Genomic DNA, 21,693 nt, shown 5'->3' with positions numbered 1-21,693 from the left:
CCTCCCAAACGGAAGTATGTCACTCGCATGTGACTCACAAGTCGTGCATCACGCCAGAAATAAATATGTTTTCCCATCAGTGCTGGCTCCGATCTTTCACCCAGGTGTCTCGTTTGGTCTTAAAATGCAATGCTGCCGCCAGCGAAAATGCAGCAAACAGTAAATGCTGTTTTTTGTAGCAACCGCATACACCAAGGCGTGTTCCATTTCAATTATCCTGGAAATGAGGTAAAATATATTTGCATTTTGGGCGGGAGTAGAAAGATCGGATTGATAGCCGATTTGCCAAGACGTATTTATGTGGCCTAATGTAAATGGAACAGTTTTAACAAATCAGATAGCTATCGGATCAGAGAAAACACATGAAGTGACCAGGTGTAAAAAGGCCCATTGACTCGGGAAACTAGAATCTGTGAATATGCGACCAACTTTACTCAAGATGCCGAGGTTGCTTTTTTCCTTCTCGATAGGTGAGTAACGTTGGTTTTGCTTTGTTTCACAGAACTAATATATGCCGTCCTTTGCATGATTATGCTTGTGTGTAATTTTTGCTTGTTTGTTTATCTGCAATCATATTGTTCTTCCCTTCAGCTATGATAAAGACACATTTCTTTCCATTAGTTGCCTGGGTTACGTATGTATGTGTGGGCGGAGCTATCAATACAGGGGTGGGACCATTTGGGTTAAGGGTGTGTTTGTTTTGGTGATTTTATATGTCAACATTGGCTTTCAAACATCGGAGACCATACCTTTAATCTCCACCCCTGAACCCATATGCACAAACTTCTAAGGAGTACTTGAATGTAGCATCATCTTAATCCTGGGAAGCGAAAAGTCTTGCCTTCGTATTTATGTCATTAAACGCTACAAAGTGAGAAAAAAAAAGAAAGTTTCCTCAAAGAAAGTGTAGAATTTGGTAGCAACAAGCTAGGTTAAAGGATTTCTCGTTGTTTTCAAATTAACGGTCAGAAACACAGAGGTAGTTGAACGCGGCACAAGCCTCGTACAGTTACACATACACTTTATTTTTGCCTTTTTAGAAAGCGGACGTGTGCCGTTTTTAGTGTCGATGCAATACCGCGTATATCAAGAATTATATGTGATATAAATCTAACAAAAAGTCTTAATTTAAAGGGACGAATGTTTCGGTGTCGCGCGCGCACTTCGATCTGACAGAAAATAACGATTTTACAAAAGCTACAAAAACTAGCAGTGGATTAGCCGTAAGTTGTAAACCTAGTTAATTATTATAGGTTTGTATAATTACAGACTGTAGCATTCAGGATATATTATAGATGGAATTAAACTAGGTCTTAATCTGTACATGTTTATAATAACATATTTAAATCATATAATCATAATAGTAATTATGTGTAAACACACACTTGCGAAAGAGGTAGTTCTGTATTAACACATAATGAATAGTGTTTAACACCAGAAAACCTTTGTAAAGTTCTCATATTTTAACATATGGACCTGTTTTCTATTCTTGTATATACTTTAATAATGTGATTCCTGGCTACAAAATATGAATTAATTTACAAGTGAAATGTAAACTAAACTAAAAACTGAAGTGAGCCCCAGAATGTTCTTGTCAGTAACGCACCGCTTTCTGAAGACATTCGAAATAATAAGTCGAAAACATGGTTTTGCTGTAGAGGATTTAATGGCTCTTAAAATCTACCCATCGTCTCCTCTTGTTTTGATCAGGCTGCTTGCTCATCTAATGACACTGGGCCTGTGCTGCCCTTCAGTCCAAAGCACTGGACTATTTTAGATGAGACAATCTGTCCTTTGTCGTATATGTTGTGTTGAAACAGGGGGTGCATGCCAGAGGCAAAGAAGGATCCAGAACATCAGCTTGGTGAAAGAGCTCTCTTGTGAAGAACAGAACTGATACAGCTATAGATTTCTGAGAATCATACACGTATTTAACCATTCTCTACTGATATTCTACTTGTTTGATGTAAGCAACAATAACAGCCTTGTTTTAAATAGCCATGAAAATAGTTTTAGGAAAAATGCTTCTGGTACAGTCTGTTACTGGTAATAAACAGTTAGCTTGATTACTGTCTGTTATTTGTTATAAAATGAATAGTTTACTGATATTTTCTGATATAAATAACTGTAATGTTTGTTGTTCTGCAGATTCAGAAGCATGAGTGGTAGAAATCGGGCAGGTGCTTCAGCCAGCCAGGTGTGCTGTGCATCGTCCTTTTCCGCTCAGCCGCCTCGTGTGCTAATAGTCGACACCTCTCCACCTTGGTGGTCAGAGACACGTTCGGTCCTGTGTGAGGCCCTTGAGAACTTCCTCACTTTGGCAAGCAGTATGGAGGGACCATGTCGAGTACCTCTGCTCAGTCTCTATGCAGTGAACCTGCAGCAGGAGTGTCTGCTGCCATTTGTGGTGAGAGAAAACTGTTGAAATTTTGACACTATGAGATGAGAGAGTGAAAGGTGTTGATTAATTTTCTATATCAGCACAGCTTAGACTATAATGCTGTTGTAATTCAAATACATTCTAATGTGTTATTATTTCTATAGGAACACTGAATTCACAGAAACTATTAACCCTGAAGTAAAATATCACTGAGCAGATAAAGCTGTAATAGAAACTTGTTAACTGATGTTAAATGCCAAATGCTGATGTTAGCACTTTGTATCAGACAGGAATCGGAGACTTCTAGTCAGAGGACTTTGCACTTTATGGTACCTCTGTAACATGACAAGCACGATTTTACTTTCTTCTAAAGTTTATAATAGAGATGAAAAAAAGAGAAACTGAATAGGGAAGAACTGTTTAGAACTGCCTTAACTTATTTTACAGATGTTTCACAGCATTAGATGCACTTATGACTCTAAATTATGGCTTGTTTAATTAATAACAAATGTAATTTTCGCTGTTGTGTACGAGAAATAAAGCACTTAGAGACACTGTTATTGAATTTAAGTAAGGTGTTGCTTACAGGAAACACAACAGGTGCACATTGAGACGTGACAAAGTCATGTGACACACAGATGGGTAATGAAGTCCAGCGCCGTAACAGCAGGAGGCATCGCTCCATTGCAGCTTTTATTATTTTACCTAACAGGATGCACTTTTCATGTTTTAATCCTCACATAATAATTGCATCACTAAAAGCTATTTTCTGAGCATTGCACCTATCAGTATTTTAATAATATTAATGCAATGTTTTATGCATAATCACATTTTCCTGTAATGTAAACTTGAAAACAGATTTTAAGTTTAAGGTTTACATACGGACATTAAAATGAATTTAGTTATTTGTATCCTGCAATTTCATGTCATTTAAAGAATTTTTGAAAATAATAATTAATAAACCATAATTATTTCAGCTTCTAGAGAACTTGGTTGTTTTGCTGACATTAAATCTGAATATCATGACACAATACATGTATCTAGAAATATCATGATACAAATTTTTTGCCCATCTCATCATATCCCCCTGTTTTGTTTTCTCTATTCTGTCACTCGGCAGCAGGTGAAGGGGAATCTTGTGCGCTTACACTCATGTGTGGAGGAGCTGCGTTCTCTGCCTACGGAGGGCTGCATACAGCCACATGTCGAGCTTCTTAAACAGTCAGTGCTGGACAGCCTGCAGCAATACAAACAATACATCTGCCATGCTAACCCGGGGAACAATGTCTACAGCAGGTCTATAGATGTAAGGACCCACATTTCTTATATGTTGATGGCTGGGTAAGCATTTTTCTGGTTATGCATTTTCCAATTTTATCAGCCTTGCTAGAATCAAATAAATATTTCAGTTGGAGATCAGGGCCTTAGCCTCAAGTCTAAAGTGCTTTCAGTGTACTCGTCAGTGGAAACCACCCGCCGACCTACATGAAGATAATCCCACTAACTTTTTCTGAGCACCAGCATTCATATTTAAATTCTCTGCTGATGGAATGTGGCACTGATTTAACCCGTGTTATCAAACGTTAATGAAGCCATCAGCAATCTGACATAAACCACATGGCCTGCTGTTTCCTCTCTGCACTCCACAGCCCTCACTTAAATGTTCTCCATGCAGGAAGCAAAGCAGAGGACAAGTGCTTTTAATCAGATTGTTTCGATATTTATTTTGCCCTTAATGAAATTAATGTTACATTTGTGCTTACAATAGACAGCTGTTGAAGAACAAGGACGACGGCAATTCATACAGTGATCCTTCTGTGCTAGAAGAAAGTTTAGTAAACCACCCCAGCTGCATTTCTTATTATTTATAGGATAACACTGGCTTCAAAAGTCTTTTTCACACACACACACACACACACACACACACACTGCACATAATACAGACAATTTAGAGGTGGAAACATGGAGGAAACAAGGGCCGAGGTCAGAATCAAACCCACAACCCTGGCCCAGACCTCAACTTTATAATTCAGTGTTGAGGATTTTGTTAATAGGTTGATTTTCAAAGAATGAATTATTACTAAATTATTAGGTTGTAATCGATTTTGTGTGTTTGAAGGTGACAGTAGTGAGCAGTGAACCGGGTCAGGCTGTACTCAGGCAGATGGAACGGGGCCTGAAGGACTGTGATCTGGTCAGCCTGCGACGACTGGTGGTTGTCCACATTACCGTAGAACAGAACCTTTCAGACAGAGAGCCAACCTGGAGCCCAGAATCCTGCACTGCAGAGGGCATGGAACACCCAGACGGTCAGCATCAGTTCACATCAGCACATCCAGTTCAGCACTTTCAGTTCAGCTGCAGTGGGTATTTTTAGTAAAACCTTTCAGCAAAGCCTTTCAATCTCAGTAAAAATCAACATCCAGCACACTGTGCACATTGTGTTTTCATTGTACACAGTATACATTTCAAGGCACATTTAACCTAATCATTAGATTTCATTTTTGATCTGTTTCTTTTGGTTGTTTTTAAGCCATAAGCCAAATCAGAATTAGGTGAACTTCTTATCACCCAGATTACTCTATAGTAAATTTCTAAACAAAGGTCTAATCCCTCTGTATATGTGTACTACATGTTTGTGGTTAGCATTATAAGGCTTGCAATAGGATAGACTAAAAAACAGGAAGACTTCATAGAGATATGGATTAATAAACAACAGCTCAACACACCTACATTTAATCCTTTCTACCTGCCACTTTTATTCAGGGTGTCTTACAGTAAGCAGCGGAAGGCAGAGCAATACAAAATACTTGTATTATATAGGACTCATAACCTGGCTTTTACAAGTGCAAATAAAGAGCCAAATAAAAGCATCCAAAATACCTATGATGACTCTCACCTATGTGATAGAACAAGTTCTGATACCTGGATACCTGCTGAAGGAATAAATTCATCATTATAGTGTGTGTCACACTATTAACCTGGCTGTATTTCACCAGTCACAAAGCCGAGGAGTGTTGCTTCTGTGGATTGTTATTTAAGGTCACAGACAGTATGTGGAGTTGGTGGTGCATGGTCTAGTTGAAATACACAGCTTGTGTATATCTCTCATGGTCTAAAAGATAGATAAATTAAAAAAATAGATAAATTAATAGATTTTGAAATCATTGTCTTAAAATCAAAATTAGCAAAAAAAAAAAAAAAAAAAAAGTGAAAAGATTGCTGTGAAAATGACAATGAAGCTATCCATGTCTTGTGAGACAAATAGACAGACTGACTCAGTACAGTACATAAAAAACACACAGAATTTCTAAAAGGACAGTTACATAAGCGTAATTACTTTAAAGATGGATGCGCCATGGCCCTTCATTCTCGACTACATGATTATTCTGACTGAATCGCTCCTGGTTAGCTTAACATAGCACTGTTTCAAAAGACACAGTCAGATGGTGCACTAATTGTAGGACGCTGATATGGATTATAGTTAAATGTGTTCTCAAGAGTGCTGTGATTCTATCACTTCTGCTCCACACCCACCCACACACACACACACACACAGACTTATCCATACACTCAGATACAGATCCATGCTGACCTCCAGAGTCCAGACCCATTAAAAGTTTAGACCTTCTGGAAAGTGAGCCAGAACCCCTCCTTCAAATACATCCTGTTTTTCAGTTTTCAGCAGACAGACTTCAGCATGACAGCCACATGATCAGGGCTGTGTAGGTGTTTTGTAAAAGAGGAAGGAAGCATGAAAGTGTGTGCATATGTGTGCACTATAAATAATAGACATTTGTGCATGTAGTCTCCCTACAATTTAATACTCCTAAGTAACGCAGAGAAGGTTCACTGGCCTGCATATTGCATATTGAATGAGTTCATTCACCCGTAATTCATGTTTTGTTTATGCATAAAAAGTAGACATTTGGCATTCAGCCTTGTAATACTAATGTTAATGCTATGTCTGAGGGTATAGTAACTAAAATTAAAATAAAAGTTAATTTAAAAAGATTAATATATTACCAAATAATAATTCATATTAATTAAACAGATTAAACATTTGGTCTAATATTTATTCTCTGCTAAATCACAGTTGATATTTTCTTGCTGTTATGAGATGACATAAAATACAGCATACAATCTTCACTCATGCTGGTATTTTGGTAAACAATATAATGACCAAATATCAATCCCAATATCAGTGGTGGCTTGTAACTGTGAGTCCTGTCTCTGATTTTAGGATTTTACATTAGAATTAATTAACTAGGACTACCAGAGAGTCACTGGATGGTAATCAACATTTTAATAGTAATTGCCTTTTTATAAATTATAAAATGATTAAATGTAAATAATGCATATCATTTGAGGCATTGACCTTTTTAAATAAATCCAGTCTAAATCTCATAGACTAATTATAATGCTCTGTTACACATCACTGATCAAGGCACAGTGTTATGAACAACCTGTCAGGTGGGGTACAGCAGAAAAACAGAAAATTATGCAATGACCTTGTGATCAGGGTTGTGATCTGACAACATGGCTGTACTCTAATGCCTGTTTTTTTTGGGGGGGGATTTGTTTACTCGTTGTGGTGTAGCTAGCACTGTCAGTCTTTAGTCATTTCCCTCTGTGACATTGAAAATTCAAAAGCTGGCAATGGATATTTCCTTAAAGCTTTACCTCCAGATTTTTTCATGCTAGAAATTAGACAGCATTTGCGGGTTAGTAGTACATCATGAGTTTTCCGCATGACGAGTCAAAACAAAGCCACCCAGTCTGTCTGACTGACTTTTAACTTCTCCATCTATTTCTCTGTCATGTCTCTGTCAGAAGCAGTAACTCTGGCCTTTACTATATTTGACACGGCAAATTTACTGCTATGGGTACAAGACAAGCCTGCCCATAGGTCGTGCCCTGTCTTTTACTCTGGCATCACCATGGTGAGGGGATGGTGTGGTTAAGGAAACATGCTTTTGTGTAGACTGGCAAAAACTTTAATGACACAGATAAAGTGTGTGTGGTAATCACAATATATCACAAGATGTCAGAGAACTGGCAACTATTTAAATAGATCTCTCTTGGTGCATTGGTTTGGGCAGACTGATAATGTGTGCTCAGAGTGTGTGTGCCTGTGTGTGTGCTTGTTTGTGTGTGAGGTGGTTTATCTCTGTCTTTTAACACTTAATGCTCATGATAATCCGATCCCTGAATTCCACACTTACTCCACATTGCAGTTTCATCCTGAAATTTATCCTGCTATGTTTCACTGTTTAGGAAACAGAACGGTGTTAAATAAAAAGCCAAATATATTTCTAATGCGTTCTATGCTGTAATTTGTTATGGATTGTAAATCCAGGGACTAGCTGCTGCATACTAAACAGTGTATTTTTCTTTCACACCCTGACTGCAAGTCCTTAAAAATCGTAATTTTACTGAAAATGTGATGAGTTCAAGGGCTTAATAACGTATTAAATGTAATGTCACAATACATTTAAGCCTTTTTGTAATGGAAATTGTATTTTTTTTGTTATAATTTTGAATGCAATTGGGTCACATTTAAAATTTAACATCACTTCAATCACACTGAATAATAACTAAAAGATAACACTCAGTAGACCAAGACTGGCTGCAGCAGAGGACATACTGTATTCTCACATTGTTGGTTTTAAATGATATTTAATTGGGATTATAAAGTGCTGTGTTTTGGAAAAGGTGATTTTAATGAGAAAGGAAATCAAGTTAACTTGAGGATACCTGCAGACACCCTGTACCTAAATTTAGCATGATTAGTCTTTCTGCCCAGACTATGAGACAACTCAGACACTATTACCTCATAGTGGTCACAGAGCTGCTGGGAAAAGAGTGATGGATAGCATCTGTCTTTTTATCTCATCTTCTCTCAAGGTGCCAAGTTTCAATATCCTGGCATTTCTATTTTATGGCATGTTATGAAGTGTGTATAGGTACGACTAGCTCTAGTGTGCGTTTGAGATTTTTAGCATTCTCAGGGCATTTCAGGGGAAGGTGAACTCTATCCGCAACATATTTCAAGGGCAGTTTCACCAGCTTGTGAGGCAAGTGGGAGTCTGACCAAGCATGACCTCTTTAAGTGGGGTTATCAGCTCATGTTTAGACTGCTGTATTCTCAACTGGCAAGCATGGATATTAAAAACAGGTCAGGTCAACAGTCATTGCTCAAAAAGCAATAGTAGGTGCAATAAAAAGGAACAGTGTGTGGTAAATCAAAAATGTTCCTGTTCCTGGAGGCAGTTTAGGAGCATTATGAATTGCTGTATTTTATTCAGAGTAGGATGGAAGATTAACCAGCATGACTCATGACTCAGCACAAAATGTGTAAACATCTTTCATAGTCGCCTTTATAGGCAGATGAAGAAACAGCACGTTCAACCCAATTTCAGTCTATATCTGCTATAGAGTTTATTCCATTGGACTGGATCAGTTTAGCCAAAAAAGGCATACAGGGCTTTACAGGTTCTCACATCTATTCACAGTACTAATTTTGTATAAATTGTGTGATTTTGTTATTGGGATTGTTGCTGATGATTTGCAAGAAATGAATTATGTCACGTGGCATATAGCTGTAGGAAGCACTTAATGTGAGCATTTTGCATGCAGCAATTTTTCCACAATAGCCGAGGTGAGTTCAGATCTCAGAAAAAGTCTCACAGAAGAGTAAACCAAAAATACATATATTAAATGTGATGAGAGGAAAACTGTAGGAGAAGCATTGAAGACGGTATAGCACTTCACAGCTCCTGGATTCCTCGTTCCATCCTGAGCTCAGGTTATTGTCTGTGTTGAGTTTTGGATGTTATCACTGTTTCCCCTCCCAAAAACATGCTGGTGGGTGGATTTGCTACTCTAAATTGCCCTTAGTTGTGAATGTGTGTGTGCGCATGGTGCTCTGTGATGGAAACTGGTGTCCCATTCAGGATGTGTACTCACTTAGCACTTTGTGTTCTCAGGATATGTTCCTGATCCACCACAGCCCTGTAGAGGGTATTGTAGAGTGATTACTGGATATTTATTCATATACTCTATATTTATTCAGAATAGGGTGGCAGATTAACCAACATGACTCATCAGCATAAGTCACTATAACTGTTTAACTGTTTTTTTGGATGTGGATATTTAATATAGATAAAGCTTCACTATGGGAATAAAAAAAATCATAATTTTGAGAAATGTATTATTTATTATTATTAGACTAAAGCATATGCTATGCAAACCATCTCATTATAAAGCCTTGCATAATTTGCAAAGGAAACTGACTTCTGCAAATTTAATACCTGTCATATTTTGTATTCATTTGCAAATGTGACTGCCAGTCTCACAGGCGTACAAATAACATCAGAGGAGTAAAATCTTTAGTTTGCACAGACCCCATTATGTATTTTGCTCTTTAAGGAATATGTAACATGTAATTGATATTACATAACATTACTTTTAGGATTATGTAATGCAATTACCGTAGATATGTCTCAGAAATGGTGTGTGGTAGCCTAGTGGTTAAGGTGTTGGGCTACCAATCGGCAGGTTTGTGAGTTCAATCCCAGGTCCACCCACCTGCAACTGTTGGGCCCCTGAGCAAGGCTCTGAACCCTCAATTGCTCAGTGGAATAAAAATTAGATAATGTAAGCCGCTCTGGATAAGGGCGTCTGCCAAATTTAAATTATATAAGCAGCTGGTGTTCTGTGAAAAAGATTATCTTTTGGCTGTTGATAAAGTTTCTCCATTTTTGATTAATGCAGCACATAAATAAATGGCGTATTTGGTTGCCTTATCTTTTGTAACTTGGAGATTCACCAAAGTAAGATGAAGGATAAATTTGTGTTTATGTACTTGGGGGTGTATTTGTGTGCCTCTGTTTAACAGTCACGGTGGTCTATCAAAGATTTGGCTTTAAATGGTTTTGTTTGGAATGAGCTAAGAGGATCTGTCTCCTTGTCTCCTATCTCAGATTTCATTTTAAAAACTACTGTGTATACTCATCTCTGTTCCATTTTCAATTCAGTGCCATAATGTTACGATAAAAAAAAAAAATACTGTGGTTTTAATGGCAAGAGCTTACCTAAAAGGTTTGCTGCATTCTGCCATTAATGAATGAATAAATATCTGACTACTTGTAAGATTCCTGTTTGCTAAAGATTTCTCTTCGGATTTTTTGCAGATGAAAGCACCTGTTGTAATTCTCTGTCACTTTATATTTTGTTAATCGTGTGCAGTGGTGCCAGGGAATTTATCACCCTCTAAAAGTTAGAGCTGGTTAATTTAACTCTTTCCTCCTAACTCCTAGAATATTGCTAGTTAAAAGAATATCCTATTTGGAATATCACATTTGGATTTCACCAAGCTTGACTGATGAACACTGATTTAGTACATCCGACCGCTAAGATCTCTGTCATTAACACAAAAGGAATTTTGTGATATTTTCCTGTTATAAATTATGGGGATAATCTCAGGCACATCACCAGGGATGATGTGTAAATCTTTCATTTCTTACACATTTATGATGTTGTTTTAAACTTCTCCCTTTACTCAAGAGTGTTACCATTTACAAACCATCTACCAGATCTGCATAGTACAGTTTAATACAGCATTAAAAAAAATCCCTTCTGTCTTGAAAGCAGCTCAGAAAACACTCACTGTGGAAAAGGCCACATAAACATCATGGCATTTATAGTAATGATGTTAGCAGTACACTGGCAGTTGTGTGTACAAGAGGTCTTTATTTGCTAATGCAGCTTTTATATTAGTGTTTTTAGTTTTGTCCTCTTGTCCCTTTGTGAGAACGAAAAAAGGGTGTGAGACTGACTCTTGGCTTCAGCCTTCATTCAAATCAAACAACAGTTTTTTGTTTTAGATTTCTTGCTGTTTCTTCTCTACAGTTTTCCTGTGTTTAATGGGAAGCTGTCAAATGACATAAAACTCGATGTGGATTCCTGAGAATCTTCTCAAAAGGCTTTATAACTCTAATCTTTTCAACATTTGTCCTCACAAGAAAATTACAAAGTCACTCATTGAACTATCAAAGATCTATAGCCTTACATCACCATTACTCCATTTCCTAATAAGATAAGAGATAAGCTGTAATCCTGTAATTATTAGCAGAACGTAATGACTCCCAATGACCCAGTAGCTATTAGGGTCACAAGTCAAGTTAAACCTTCTAATATCTAAGTGACTGCAAAACGATCAATTATGCTCCAATTTGTTTCAGTATGACAGAGAACAGAGGGTCATACAGACAGCTCATTTCCAGAAAAGGCAAGCTCTCTGATCTGTGTCTGTTCTTAGGAAAGAGCTATGAGAGAGATGGACAGCTAGTGAGAGATGGTGAGAGAATCATGAATGAGGATATGAGTATGATGTGGCTTCTGTGTTAAAGGCTTGGAGACTGCTGGTAACCACTTAACATTTCTCATAGACACAAAGAGAGTGGACGAGAGGAAAGAAGGAAATGTAAAAATGGGGTCTAGAGGAAGTATATTGTAAGATGTAAAACGGATATAGGAAAAGCACGCAATTTGATTAGATTATCTTGCACCCAGAAGGAGGTGGTGTATAGAACATAGACAGAGGGAAATGAGATGTTATCTTTGTGTTAACAGGTGATGTGGGGGTTGCTCTGCATCTGTTACTCCTCATGTTCTCCGTTTCCCACTTCTCCATCCTCACCTTTTTAGCCCACTCACACCATCTGGGTGACATTTACTAGATGTTAAATCTTATCAGTGTGCAGTAGTGTATGACATTTATCAGCCTTCATTTAGGATTCAATATTAGTCAACTGTTGACATGTAAATGAACGCATATTGCTTTGTTAAACCTAAATTATGCAAATAATTCAAAGAAATTGGTGTTGTCTTTTTTGTCTGTTGTCTGTGAAAACATGCAGCTGCATATATATGAATGAAAGTTATAGCTGTATTACTATTATTGTAGTAGTAGTGGTAAGAACAAAGACTTTTTCCAGACCCTTCTATTTATTCACTTTGAAATTATGTATAGTACTTACTTACATTTAACTGATCATAAAGATGGTGAGGCTTAAATATTAATCTACAGCAAATTATGTTCATGCCCTTGTGGATGAGATACAAAGGATTAGCAGTTCTGCTTCACTGATAACCCAGAAAAAAATTTATTTATTACAAAACCACTTTAGTGCATGTGTTTGATTTGAAAGAACACTAACCGCTCCCAACATAAATCCCAAGACAGTGATTTAATGCTGTAGTCGCTTCCTTTTGTCTCCAGTCTTTCTCTTCAATCTTGGCACCCACCCGTCCTCCACCTCTTACTTAATGAAAGTTTAAACATGACCACTTGGCTCCCATTAGACTCTTTGGGCCTCTTGGAGGTACATGAATAATTGAATATGGCTTCAGAGGAGGCGTCCATGAGCCTTATCTCAGCACAGATTATGTCCAGGATGACATTCATGAAAAATTAGACTGTGTCAAAGAAGCAGACTGTATACTGTATATAAATATTATCTTTATTGAAGATTAATATTAGTCCAGAGTCTTAAATGTGGTAGGTCAAGTTAAGCATAGAGGAATCTTTTAAAATTCATGTATGAAACATTTGGAAGCAGGACAAGTAAAATATCTGATTATCAGAATATACATATATTTATTAAACTGTAGTGACTGCTTTACTCTGGTCAGGGTCACGGTGAATCTGGAGCCTATCTTGGGAACACTGAGTATAAGTCATGAATACATTGTCAGGACCAGTTGTTGAAGAGTTCCATGCACACATGTTTACAGTTAGGGGAAAAATTAGAGTAGGCAATCATTCTACCAGTACGTTTTTGGGACTAGGTGGTTTTTAAACCAGAGAACCTAGGAGGAAATCCACATGGTTAAAATCCACATGGACATCAATAATATGATAGTAATCAATTTCAGGTACACCAAGCAATATCTCTGCTGTATTTAACAGCAGTACACACAGGTGTCTGTTAATCTGAGCAAGGTTGATTTCCTGCTAAGACACCACAGTTCTGCACTGCCATCTAGTGGTTACATTAGATGCAGCAAGGGCACAAACCTCAAATTCAAAATTTTCCCAATAAAACTGAAAACCCACAATATGCTTTTACTTTTCTCTCTCTCTCTCTGCTTGCCTTCTCTGTAGATGATATTATGCTAGGAGCTGAGATGGACTTGCAGATAGTGGAGAACAGTGTCATCGCTGTGGAGAACATTCTGAAAGCATGGCTTCATGACCAAACAGGAGACAGAGAGCACCTTCAGCTCCTGTTACCTAAATCAGTTCAAGAAAACAGTCCAAAACCCATTCCTGCTCACAGACCTGAAGCTGGTAATTCACATTCATTACACATAAAAACTAAATGTGACTGTCTTACACTATTTCTTAAATATTTAATGAGGTATACATGTGTGTGTCTGTAGTGTGTATAAAGTGTGACATGCAGGAAATGCTTGTGAGCCCAGCTCTTCTCCCCTTCACCCCTGACCTTGGAGCGAAAACTGAGAATATCCGGGACTTCCCTCCAGCAAGCCAGAGCCAGTCCAATCACAACTCAGGACCGCAGAGACTCCGAGTTATCAAGTATAACTTTACTACAGATAAGATGGCTGCTATAACTGTGTCAGTGTAAATGATAATGGTTCAGCCTGAGGCATGTGCACAGCCAGTGATGTTTTCTGTCATGAACAAAGTCTTTCATACAACCACTTCCACAGATCAAACACACAGCATGTTCATGTCTGTACTGTCAGCGACAGTCAACAACAGAATCTGAACTGCCTGTTCCTTCATTACCAGTTCTAAAGGACCTACATTGCTCAACTCAATGCAGTTTTTTATTTTGGCAATGATGGTAATTCTGTATGCTCTTTTCCACTTACATGCACTTTTAGACACAATAAGCATACATGTCTCATCAATCAGCTACAAGGCATTCAACAGTTATAAATGTGACCTGTGGGTAAAAATAATATACAAACATCGCGAGAGAAACTGAAAAAACATAGACGAAGCTAAAGGAGTAGCTGAAAGAGAAAATGAATGGATTATGCAAAAACAAAAACGCTGAACATGGCCATGAGTCATACTCTAATGTGGTGAGGAACATCTAAACAGAGACTTCTGTGTCTTTCATAAGCACATACACAGACAGACACACTGCCGTGCATTGTATACGCTTGTCGATTTTGCATGTTTTGCATCCCCATGAGGTCATTGATTTCAGGGAATTTTAGAAACAGTGAGAGCTTTTTCACCTTCTTGTTGTGCAATAAATGTAAAACTCACTGTTCATCTATGTCTTGTTTTGCGTCCAGGCACTTCAGTAATGATCAGAATGTTCGTTTATTTGTTTTTTTTTTCCATTTTTACTGTACAGTTTACTCAATGACAATTTACATTTAGCACTCACCATGAAGCTGTGTGTATTGGAAGTATTTAACATATTTAAGAAGCATTAGCAAATGACTAGTGTGTGGTTATTGTTTCTTGATTATAGATACATTTTGAGTCTGTAAATTTGTGTGTATTAGAGCTCTGCGTGCAGAAGGCGTGTGCCAGTCGGTTCTGTACGGCCTTCCACTAGTCATCAGACCAACAACTTGCTGGCAGCTGGACTGGGAAGAGATGGAGAGCAACCATCAGACCTTCCACGCTCTCTGCCACACACTCCGAGTCAGTGAAGAATGTGTCTGTGCATGTGTAACGTGTAAAAAAAAAAGTTCATATTCATAATATAAAGGAGATACAGATCAATTGCAATAAATTATATATTATTTGTGTAAGAGTTTAAATTAGAAAAATATTATTTAAACAATTTTATTTTTTCCCGCAAAGACATATTTAGCGTCTGACTTGTGCTTCAGTTCTGGATGGTTCAGGCTAAATGTAGCGCAGGAAGTCTGTCTCATTTCGAAACCTTTCCATCACAACCATCAATAAATACCTTAAACTGCTTCATTGCGAAAAATATATCTTCAATAAAGGAAAAGGTTATCACATATTATATATATATATATATATATATATATATATATATATATATATATATATATATATATATATATATATATATATACATAATTAAAATATATGTATATATATATAATTAAAATAATAAAAATATATAATATACAAAAATAAAAATATTATAATTTTTAATATAAAAATAAATAATAATAGATAGATTTTTTTAATCAATATACAAAATGCAAAGTAAGCGAACAGAAGTAAAATCTAAATCAAATCAATATTTGTTGTGACTTCCTGTTCGCTTTAAACCAGCATCAAATCTTATACTTGCACAGGAATTCAAGTCAAGGATTTTAACAGTCAGGTGTATAAAACAGTCATTAACTGAAGCAGAAACAGCTGTGTAGGAGGCTTAACTCTGGCTGAGTAACAGCTAAACTCTGCTATTGAGCTGAGGTTGTAGTAGACAGTTTCATGTCACATGTCCTCACTATGGCACAAGGGGGATCTACTGCATCAGCAAAGTCACTCCCAGGCAAAGATTTCAAAGCAGACCGGGGTTTCAAAATGTGCTGTTTAAGCTATTTTTGAAGAAGCAGAAAGAAACAGGCAATTTTGAGGACCGTAGATGCAGTGGATGGCAATGGAATCTTAATGTAGCAGATAAAAGTCATGTCATGCTTTTATCAGTTCGACATTAGGACATATCCAGCAGTGCCATCAGCAAAGAACTGGCAGAAACCAGTGGGACCCAGGTAGAATTATGGCCAAAAAAGCCATACCTCAGATGTGGGAACAAGGCTAAGAGACTCGACGGTGCATGAAAACATAGGAACTGGGGTGCAGAAAAATGACAGAAGGTGCTCTGGGCTGATGAAGCAGGAGGCAGGATGTTAGTCGGAGTGCTGGAGATTAATGATGTTCTCAATGCTGAGAAATACCATCAACAGGACAACATACAGACAATGTCATTAAGAACAATCTTCAGTGTGAACAGGAAGTCCTGGAAGTGATGATTTGGCCTCCAGAGAGCCCTGATCTCAGCATTGTCAAGTCTGTCTGGGATTACATGAAGAGACAGAAGGATTTGAGGCAGCATACATTCACAGAAGATCTGTGGTTAGTTTTCTCAAAATGTTTGGAACAACCTACCCGCTATGTTCCTTCAAAAACTGTGTGCAAGTATACATAGAAATATTGCTGAAAAATGACCAAATATTGATTTGATTTGGATTTCTCTTCTGTTTATTTACTTTCCATTTTGTTAATTGATAAAATTCAACTATTCTAACAATAAAACTATTCTTGGAAGCATTCTTTCTTTACGGTACTGTGTGTGTATGTATATATAGAATATACATACATTCTAAACTTCTGCAGAAATGAAATCTTAAAAATAAAATTATATACTAAACAAATGCTATTTTTATATATTTATAATATATTTATGTATATAAACATGGTATTTTATTATTTAAAATGAGGACACAATTAACAATGGCACCTAAAACACTTACTGTATATGGATATCTGAAGACATTTACAGGCTACATTAGCTATAAATAAAGATATTGCGATTCAAGGGGTAATAGTTTAAAAGAGATTGTTAAGGAATATTTATAGCATTTTAAAACATTTATAGTTTGTGCATGTCTTTGTTTCTCCAGATCCGTGACTGGTTTCTCTTAGTGCGGACAGAGACTGAGTTTCGTTCTGCATCCAGTGTGTTTTCCTACTACGTGCTCCAGTCTTCAGCCTCCCTCGCTCTTTTACTAAAACCTGTCCTCACTCGAGAATTAATGCTGCCTTGTAATCTGCCTAGCGTAAATGAGGACCCACCACTCAGCACACTCAATATGGTGGAGGTATTCTCTCTCACTCTTTTTTCCCCTAATATCTCTCACACAAAAACAAACACAAACATCGCTCAGTACGCGGTTTCAGTTTAAATGGTGTTAAGACCAACCTGTCCCAGCCTAAACACTCACAGTTTGGGAAATATATAAAGAGCTCAGGTAGCATAGACATGTTAAGCAGATAATATATATCGACTTTTATTAATTTAAATTATAACTCAGTTGTGTTCACTTGTTTCCATGTCTGAGATCTGGATAAACGCTGATTGCAGTGAAATGTTACTCATTCACATAAACACTATAAATAACACACACACACACACACCTGTTCAACTTATACATTTAATTGCATAGATCACAACTTCAGTAAGAAAAACACCACTTATAATGTTGAACTTGCATTAAATGAGGCTAGATTGATTACTACCGTACAATAAACACTGTAGGCCTGCAAGACAGTATGTTACTTATTTGCAACTTATTTGCAGATATCTAACAGTGAATCTCAAAACTGTCACAGTGTTTCCTTGAAATGACTTATTTTGACCAATATTTGTCATTTCAAGGAAACACTGTGAAAGTCAATGGATTGCTTTATGAGCTTTCATAATGCTTGTATTGTATGTTGCTACATCATTGGTTGTAGTGCATAACATTGTTTGGTGTTCTTTCCTGTTGTTGTGATGGTTTATGACTCATAAAATACTATCCATTTTGGGTTCTAACATCCTGTTCCTGTATGTGACATTTCCTCTTCTGTTATAGAGGTCCATGCACACAAAAATGAAGAGCATGTGCTTCTACATTTGTCAGTATATCACACAAGCACAGTACTGTTACATTTCAGAATATCATTAGTCACTTATGTATGGTAGCATAATTTTTTATTCACTTCAACAAGTGAAATTAAAAAGAAGTCTTCACTATTGTTTGACCGATATACTTGTTTGCCCTTACCTTCCTTTTTACACACACAAACACACACACACACACACACACACACACACTTTTGCTTTTAAATTTCACTCTCTTGTATTCTTTCCAGATGATGTACTGTAACTACCAGACTTTGAGCCCTCAAGCTAATGTGTATTTTGCCAAATACATGCAGATTTTATTCATTTTGTCCTAGAGGTGTCTGGAGCAACTGGAGACAGATCCTGTGTTTAATCCTCTGTGTCTGAGCTGTAATCTCTACCCATACCTGAGGATGAGAGGCCTCCTCTCTCGCTCCTTCAGCTCTCGCTCTCAGAGCCAAACACGAGGCCAACGTAGAGACACAAACCGACCAGCAGAGGGCTCCACACCTCGGCAGGTCAGATACACTACAGAATAAAACACGAGAAGTAGTTTATTAGTAGTAGTACATACTAATTTATTTTTCCTTACAAGCTTAATATGTCACATTTTCAGATTTGGAAGTTTGGTATCATTACATTAGAAATACTGTACTAAGCCAAACACACTTCTTACACCTTATCTGGTGATTAATCACCATAATAGCTCATGTACATCTTCAGCTGATGTGTGAACATGACATTAAACCGTAGCCACTCATGATTTCCACATTAGTTATGCATAATATTCAGATTGAATAGTTCTGAAAAAGTAGTCCAATCTCTGAAAAGACAAATGATTCAGATCTCAATTTACAAACATCTTTTAATGAAGAATTCAAGAAAGCCTTCGATTTCACATAAATGTTTATGAGCTACCTCAAGTGTCTTCTTTCTGTTTTTTTTTTTCTTTCTTTAAGTATAGGGAAAAGTTATGTCTTTCTTGCTCATAGCAGTTGCTCATACTCTATGGATGTAAGTGAAAACAAACTGCAGTAAACATTTAAATTAATTAGAGAACAAACACATTTTGTTAGTTACATTAATATTATATTAGTACATTCTCACACTGACTTGCACAATTATGCAGACATTCTGGGTTTTGTCAATTATTATCACCACCAGCCTATTATTAGGACAATGGAATTTATTGATGAAGTAATACCTTTTCTTTCTTGCATATAGTTGCAGCAAGGTCGTGTCAGAGCCATGGTTGCTCCTCTGGCCTCTGCACCCCCAGCCAAGATGTCTCGCCCCCCTCTGACCCTGAGCCACTCACGGTCCTCCCTCTGCTTTGTGGACGATGACGTGGATTACAATCTTCTTATGATGACGTGAGAGTGCTACAATAGTTCTGCACAGACCGTTCTTATTTGGTTTTTGGTTAGTGTATGTCACAACACTGGTCTAAATTAGTATAAACGGATACACCACACCATAGCACGGTGCACTGCAAAGCCAACCAGAAACTTCAGTTATCTGCATGTTTCCATATATAAACAGACTAACTGACAATAGTATTTAAAGCAAATTCTTTTTAAAGCAATAGCTAGATAAATTTGAGTTAATTCACTCATCTCAAAGTCCTATGGGAAAAAATATACAGATGTGTTAATAAGTTTCAGTATCAAGTCAGTACTCCAAACAAGACAGCCTATTAATAATTTAAAACAATTCCTAAGCACCACAATTTTTAACGTGTCAGTGATTAAACAGGGCTTTTTCCACTCACTGGTCTCTATTAGAGGACAACATGGCAGCCTTACAGTGCAGCACACACCAGCTGTTTATGCGTCTGCAGCTGTTAAACATTAGAGCAGATAAAATGCCTCATTCTTTGCTAAAACACTGGGGAAAAAATGATAGACATTGTTAACGCCCCTACTTTGGCCCTAGATGGTAAGAACATGAACACACAAAATTAAGCAGTTTTAAAGCGAGATTAAAACTGCTTTAAAATTAGTATTGCTAAATTGGTTGGTCTGGCTCTCTCTCTCATACACACACACACACACACACACACACACACACACACATACACACACATATATATACTGCAACTGCTGGGACATTCACACATAGTCTGTGATGAAATACAACACACAAGAATCTGTTCTGAAAAGTTAGTTTGGGGGGTGCGGCATTTTTTGCGTATTGCTATGTAGCATTATAGTTCTGAGGGTGCAGAGGGGAATAAAAGAGTTTCAGGAACTTGTAGTGATGTCAAGGCCATGGTGTTACTCAATGCCTCTGCCTTACTGAGCGCCGTCAGTACTGCTTCATTAACATTTCCGCTATTCCACCCACCCAATGCCGCCTACACCAATGTCACTATGACTTCATTTTGGGGTTAAACATTATGCAAAACCCAACACAAATGAGAAGCTTTTTGTAAAAAAAGGTTCTTATTTTCCTGTTCCATATATTATTTAAAAAAAAAGGGGGTGGGGGGGTGGTGGTGGTTAACATTTACAAAGACGGATTTTCTGATTGTATTATTTGAAGTTTTTGCGCAGAGTGCTTCTACATTTGAGGCTCCCTAATGGTGTAGACATGTGTTCTCTCCTGGGCCAGATTGCATGTGGATTTGTAATGTCTATGAAGTGTTATTAGACTCCAAGTCAAAGTCCACAGCAACCTTTTTCAGCATAGGAGTAATCCTACAAATGTTACCAAAAGCGAACAGAGATTAAGACAATATGTCTGGGCATTTGTCCACATAAACAACGTGTTTTATTTTAAGATTCTGTTGCGTTACTAGAGCTTTACTTTTAGAGCTGTTACTAAAGAGCTTTCTTTCTCATGCCTCTACATTAAGGAAAGGAGCTCAGTGGATTAATGTTTATTTCATGACAATTGTTATTGTTCAATTGTTTAATTGTTTTATTGTCATTAAATAATAATAAAATTATCTTAATGTAACTTGCTTAATACCTAATTTTTCAAAGACATTAAACATCTTAATGGAGTTTTATCTCTTTCTGAGCAGTTTGGTTTAATTTTCACACAAACAGTGTGAAACAGTGTGTGTAAAGCAGAGACAGGGTCTGGAAGGGACTAGAAAGACTGATTCTGTTTCCATAAATAGTAGATGATTAGTTTTTGGCAGTAACAGATTTTTCAGTTTTCCAGCTTTCACTTATGGAATTTCCTATCAGCATGACTTATATGTAAATTTTATGTAATATGAATCCTCCACATATCTTTACATTCAACAGTCAAATATATGAGTTCAAATCAAATATTAGAGAAAGGTTATTATTCAAAATATAATTTGACTTTCATTAGCATTTTATGTACCAAAAGTACTTCTGCTGTACACTTCAGAGAACAGGGCACACTTCTGTTTTTTCTTTTTCCCGTATGGTTATTCAGGCATACAAAAGCGGGTGAAATGAAAACAGAAACTGTACATTCTAGAAAAGGAGAAGTCAAGCAAGATGAAAAATATATCCCCAGTGCAAACCATTTTATATGCTGGGAAATGCCAATAGTGTTACTATTGAAAATCTCACTAATTAAATGAACACTATTAAAAGAATTTGTGGTTGGAGGATATCTTTTTTCCAGACACCTTTGATTTTGCCAAGATGCCAGAAAGTGCTTTCAACTTGCTTTTCAAGT

At 37.1% G+C, this 21,693-nt stretch overlaps 1 protein-coding gene across 1 annotated transcript; it reads left to right on the top strand.

Moving 5' to 3' along the window:
* Window positions 1-2,158: 2,158 nt before the first annotated feature.
* On the top strand, window positions 2,159-21,067 carry m1ap (meiosis 1 associated protein). The gene is made up of 9 exons (XM_060874677.1): window positions 2,159-2,407; window positions 3,501-3,686; window positions 4,500-4,689; window positions 13,551-13,736; window positions 13,829-13,988; window positions 14,939-15,080; window positions 17,045-17,242; window positions 18,366-18,548; window positions 19,255-21,067. The coding sequence occupies exons 1-9, from the start codon at window positions 2,159-2,161 to the stop codon at window positions 19,405-19,407; spliced, it is 1,647 nt and encodes a 548-aa protein (XP_060730660.1). The 3' UTR covers window positions 19,408-21,067.
* The last annotated feature ends 626 nt before the right edge of the window (window positions 21,068-21,693 follow it).

The sequence above is a fragment of the Tachysurus vachellii genome, chromosome 7 (genome assembly GCF_030014155.1).
Source record: "Tachysurus vachellii isolate PV-2020 chromosome 7, HZAU_Pvac_v1, whole genome shotgun sequence".
NCBI lineage: Eukaryota > Metazoa > Chordata > Actinopteri > Siluriformes > Bagridae > Tachysurus > Tachysurus vachellii.
The sequence above is the reverse complement of the archived record's forward strand: the minus strand, read 5'-3'. Positions and strand labels throughout refer to the sequence as shown.

What these genes read in the sequence shown, in the direction of transcription:
- m1ap (XM_060874677.1), top strand. Translation starts at nt 2,159, where the DNA reads ATGAGTGGTAGAAATCGGGCAGGTGCTTCAGCCAGCCAGGTGTGCTGT. An exon ending in TGCTCACAGACCTGAAGCTG is followed by an intron (nt 13,737 to 13,828) that starts GTAATTCACATT and finishes GTGTGTCTGTAG; the next exon opens with TGTGTATAAAGTGTGACATG. An exon ending in AGGGCTCCACACCTCGGCAG is followed by an intron (nt 18,549 to 19,254) that starts GTCAGATACACT and finishes TCTTGCATATAG; the next exon opens with TTGCAGCAAGGTCGTGTCAG.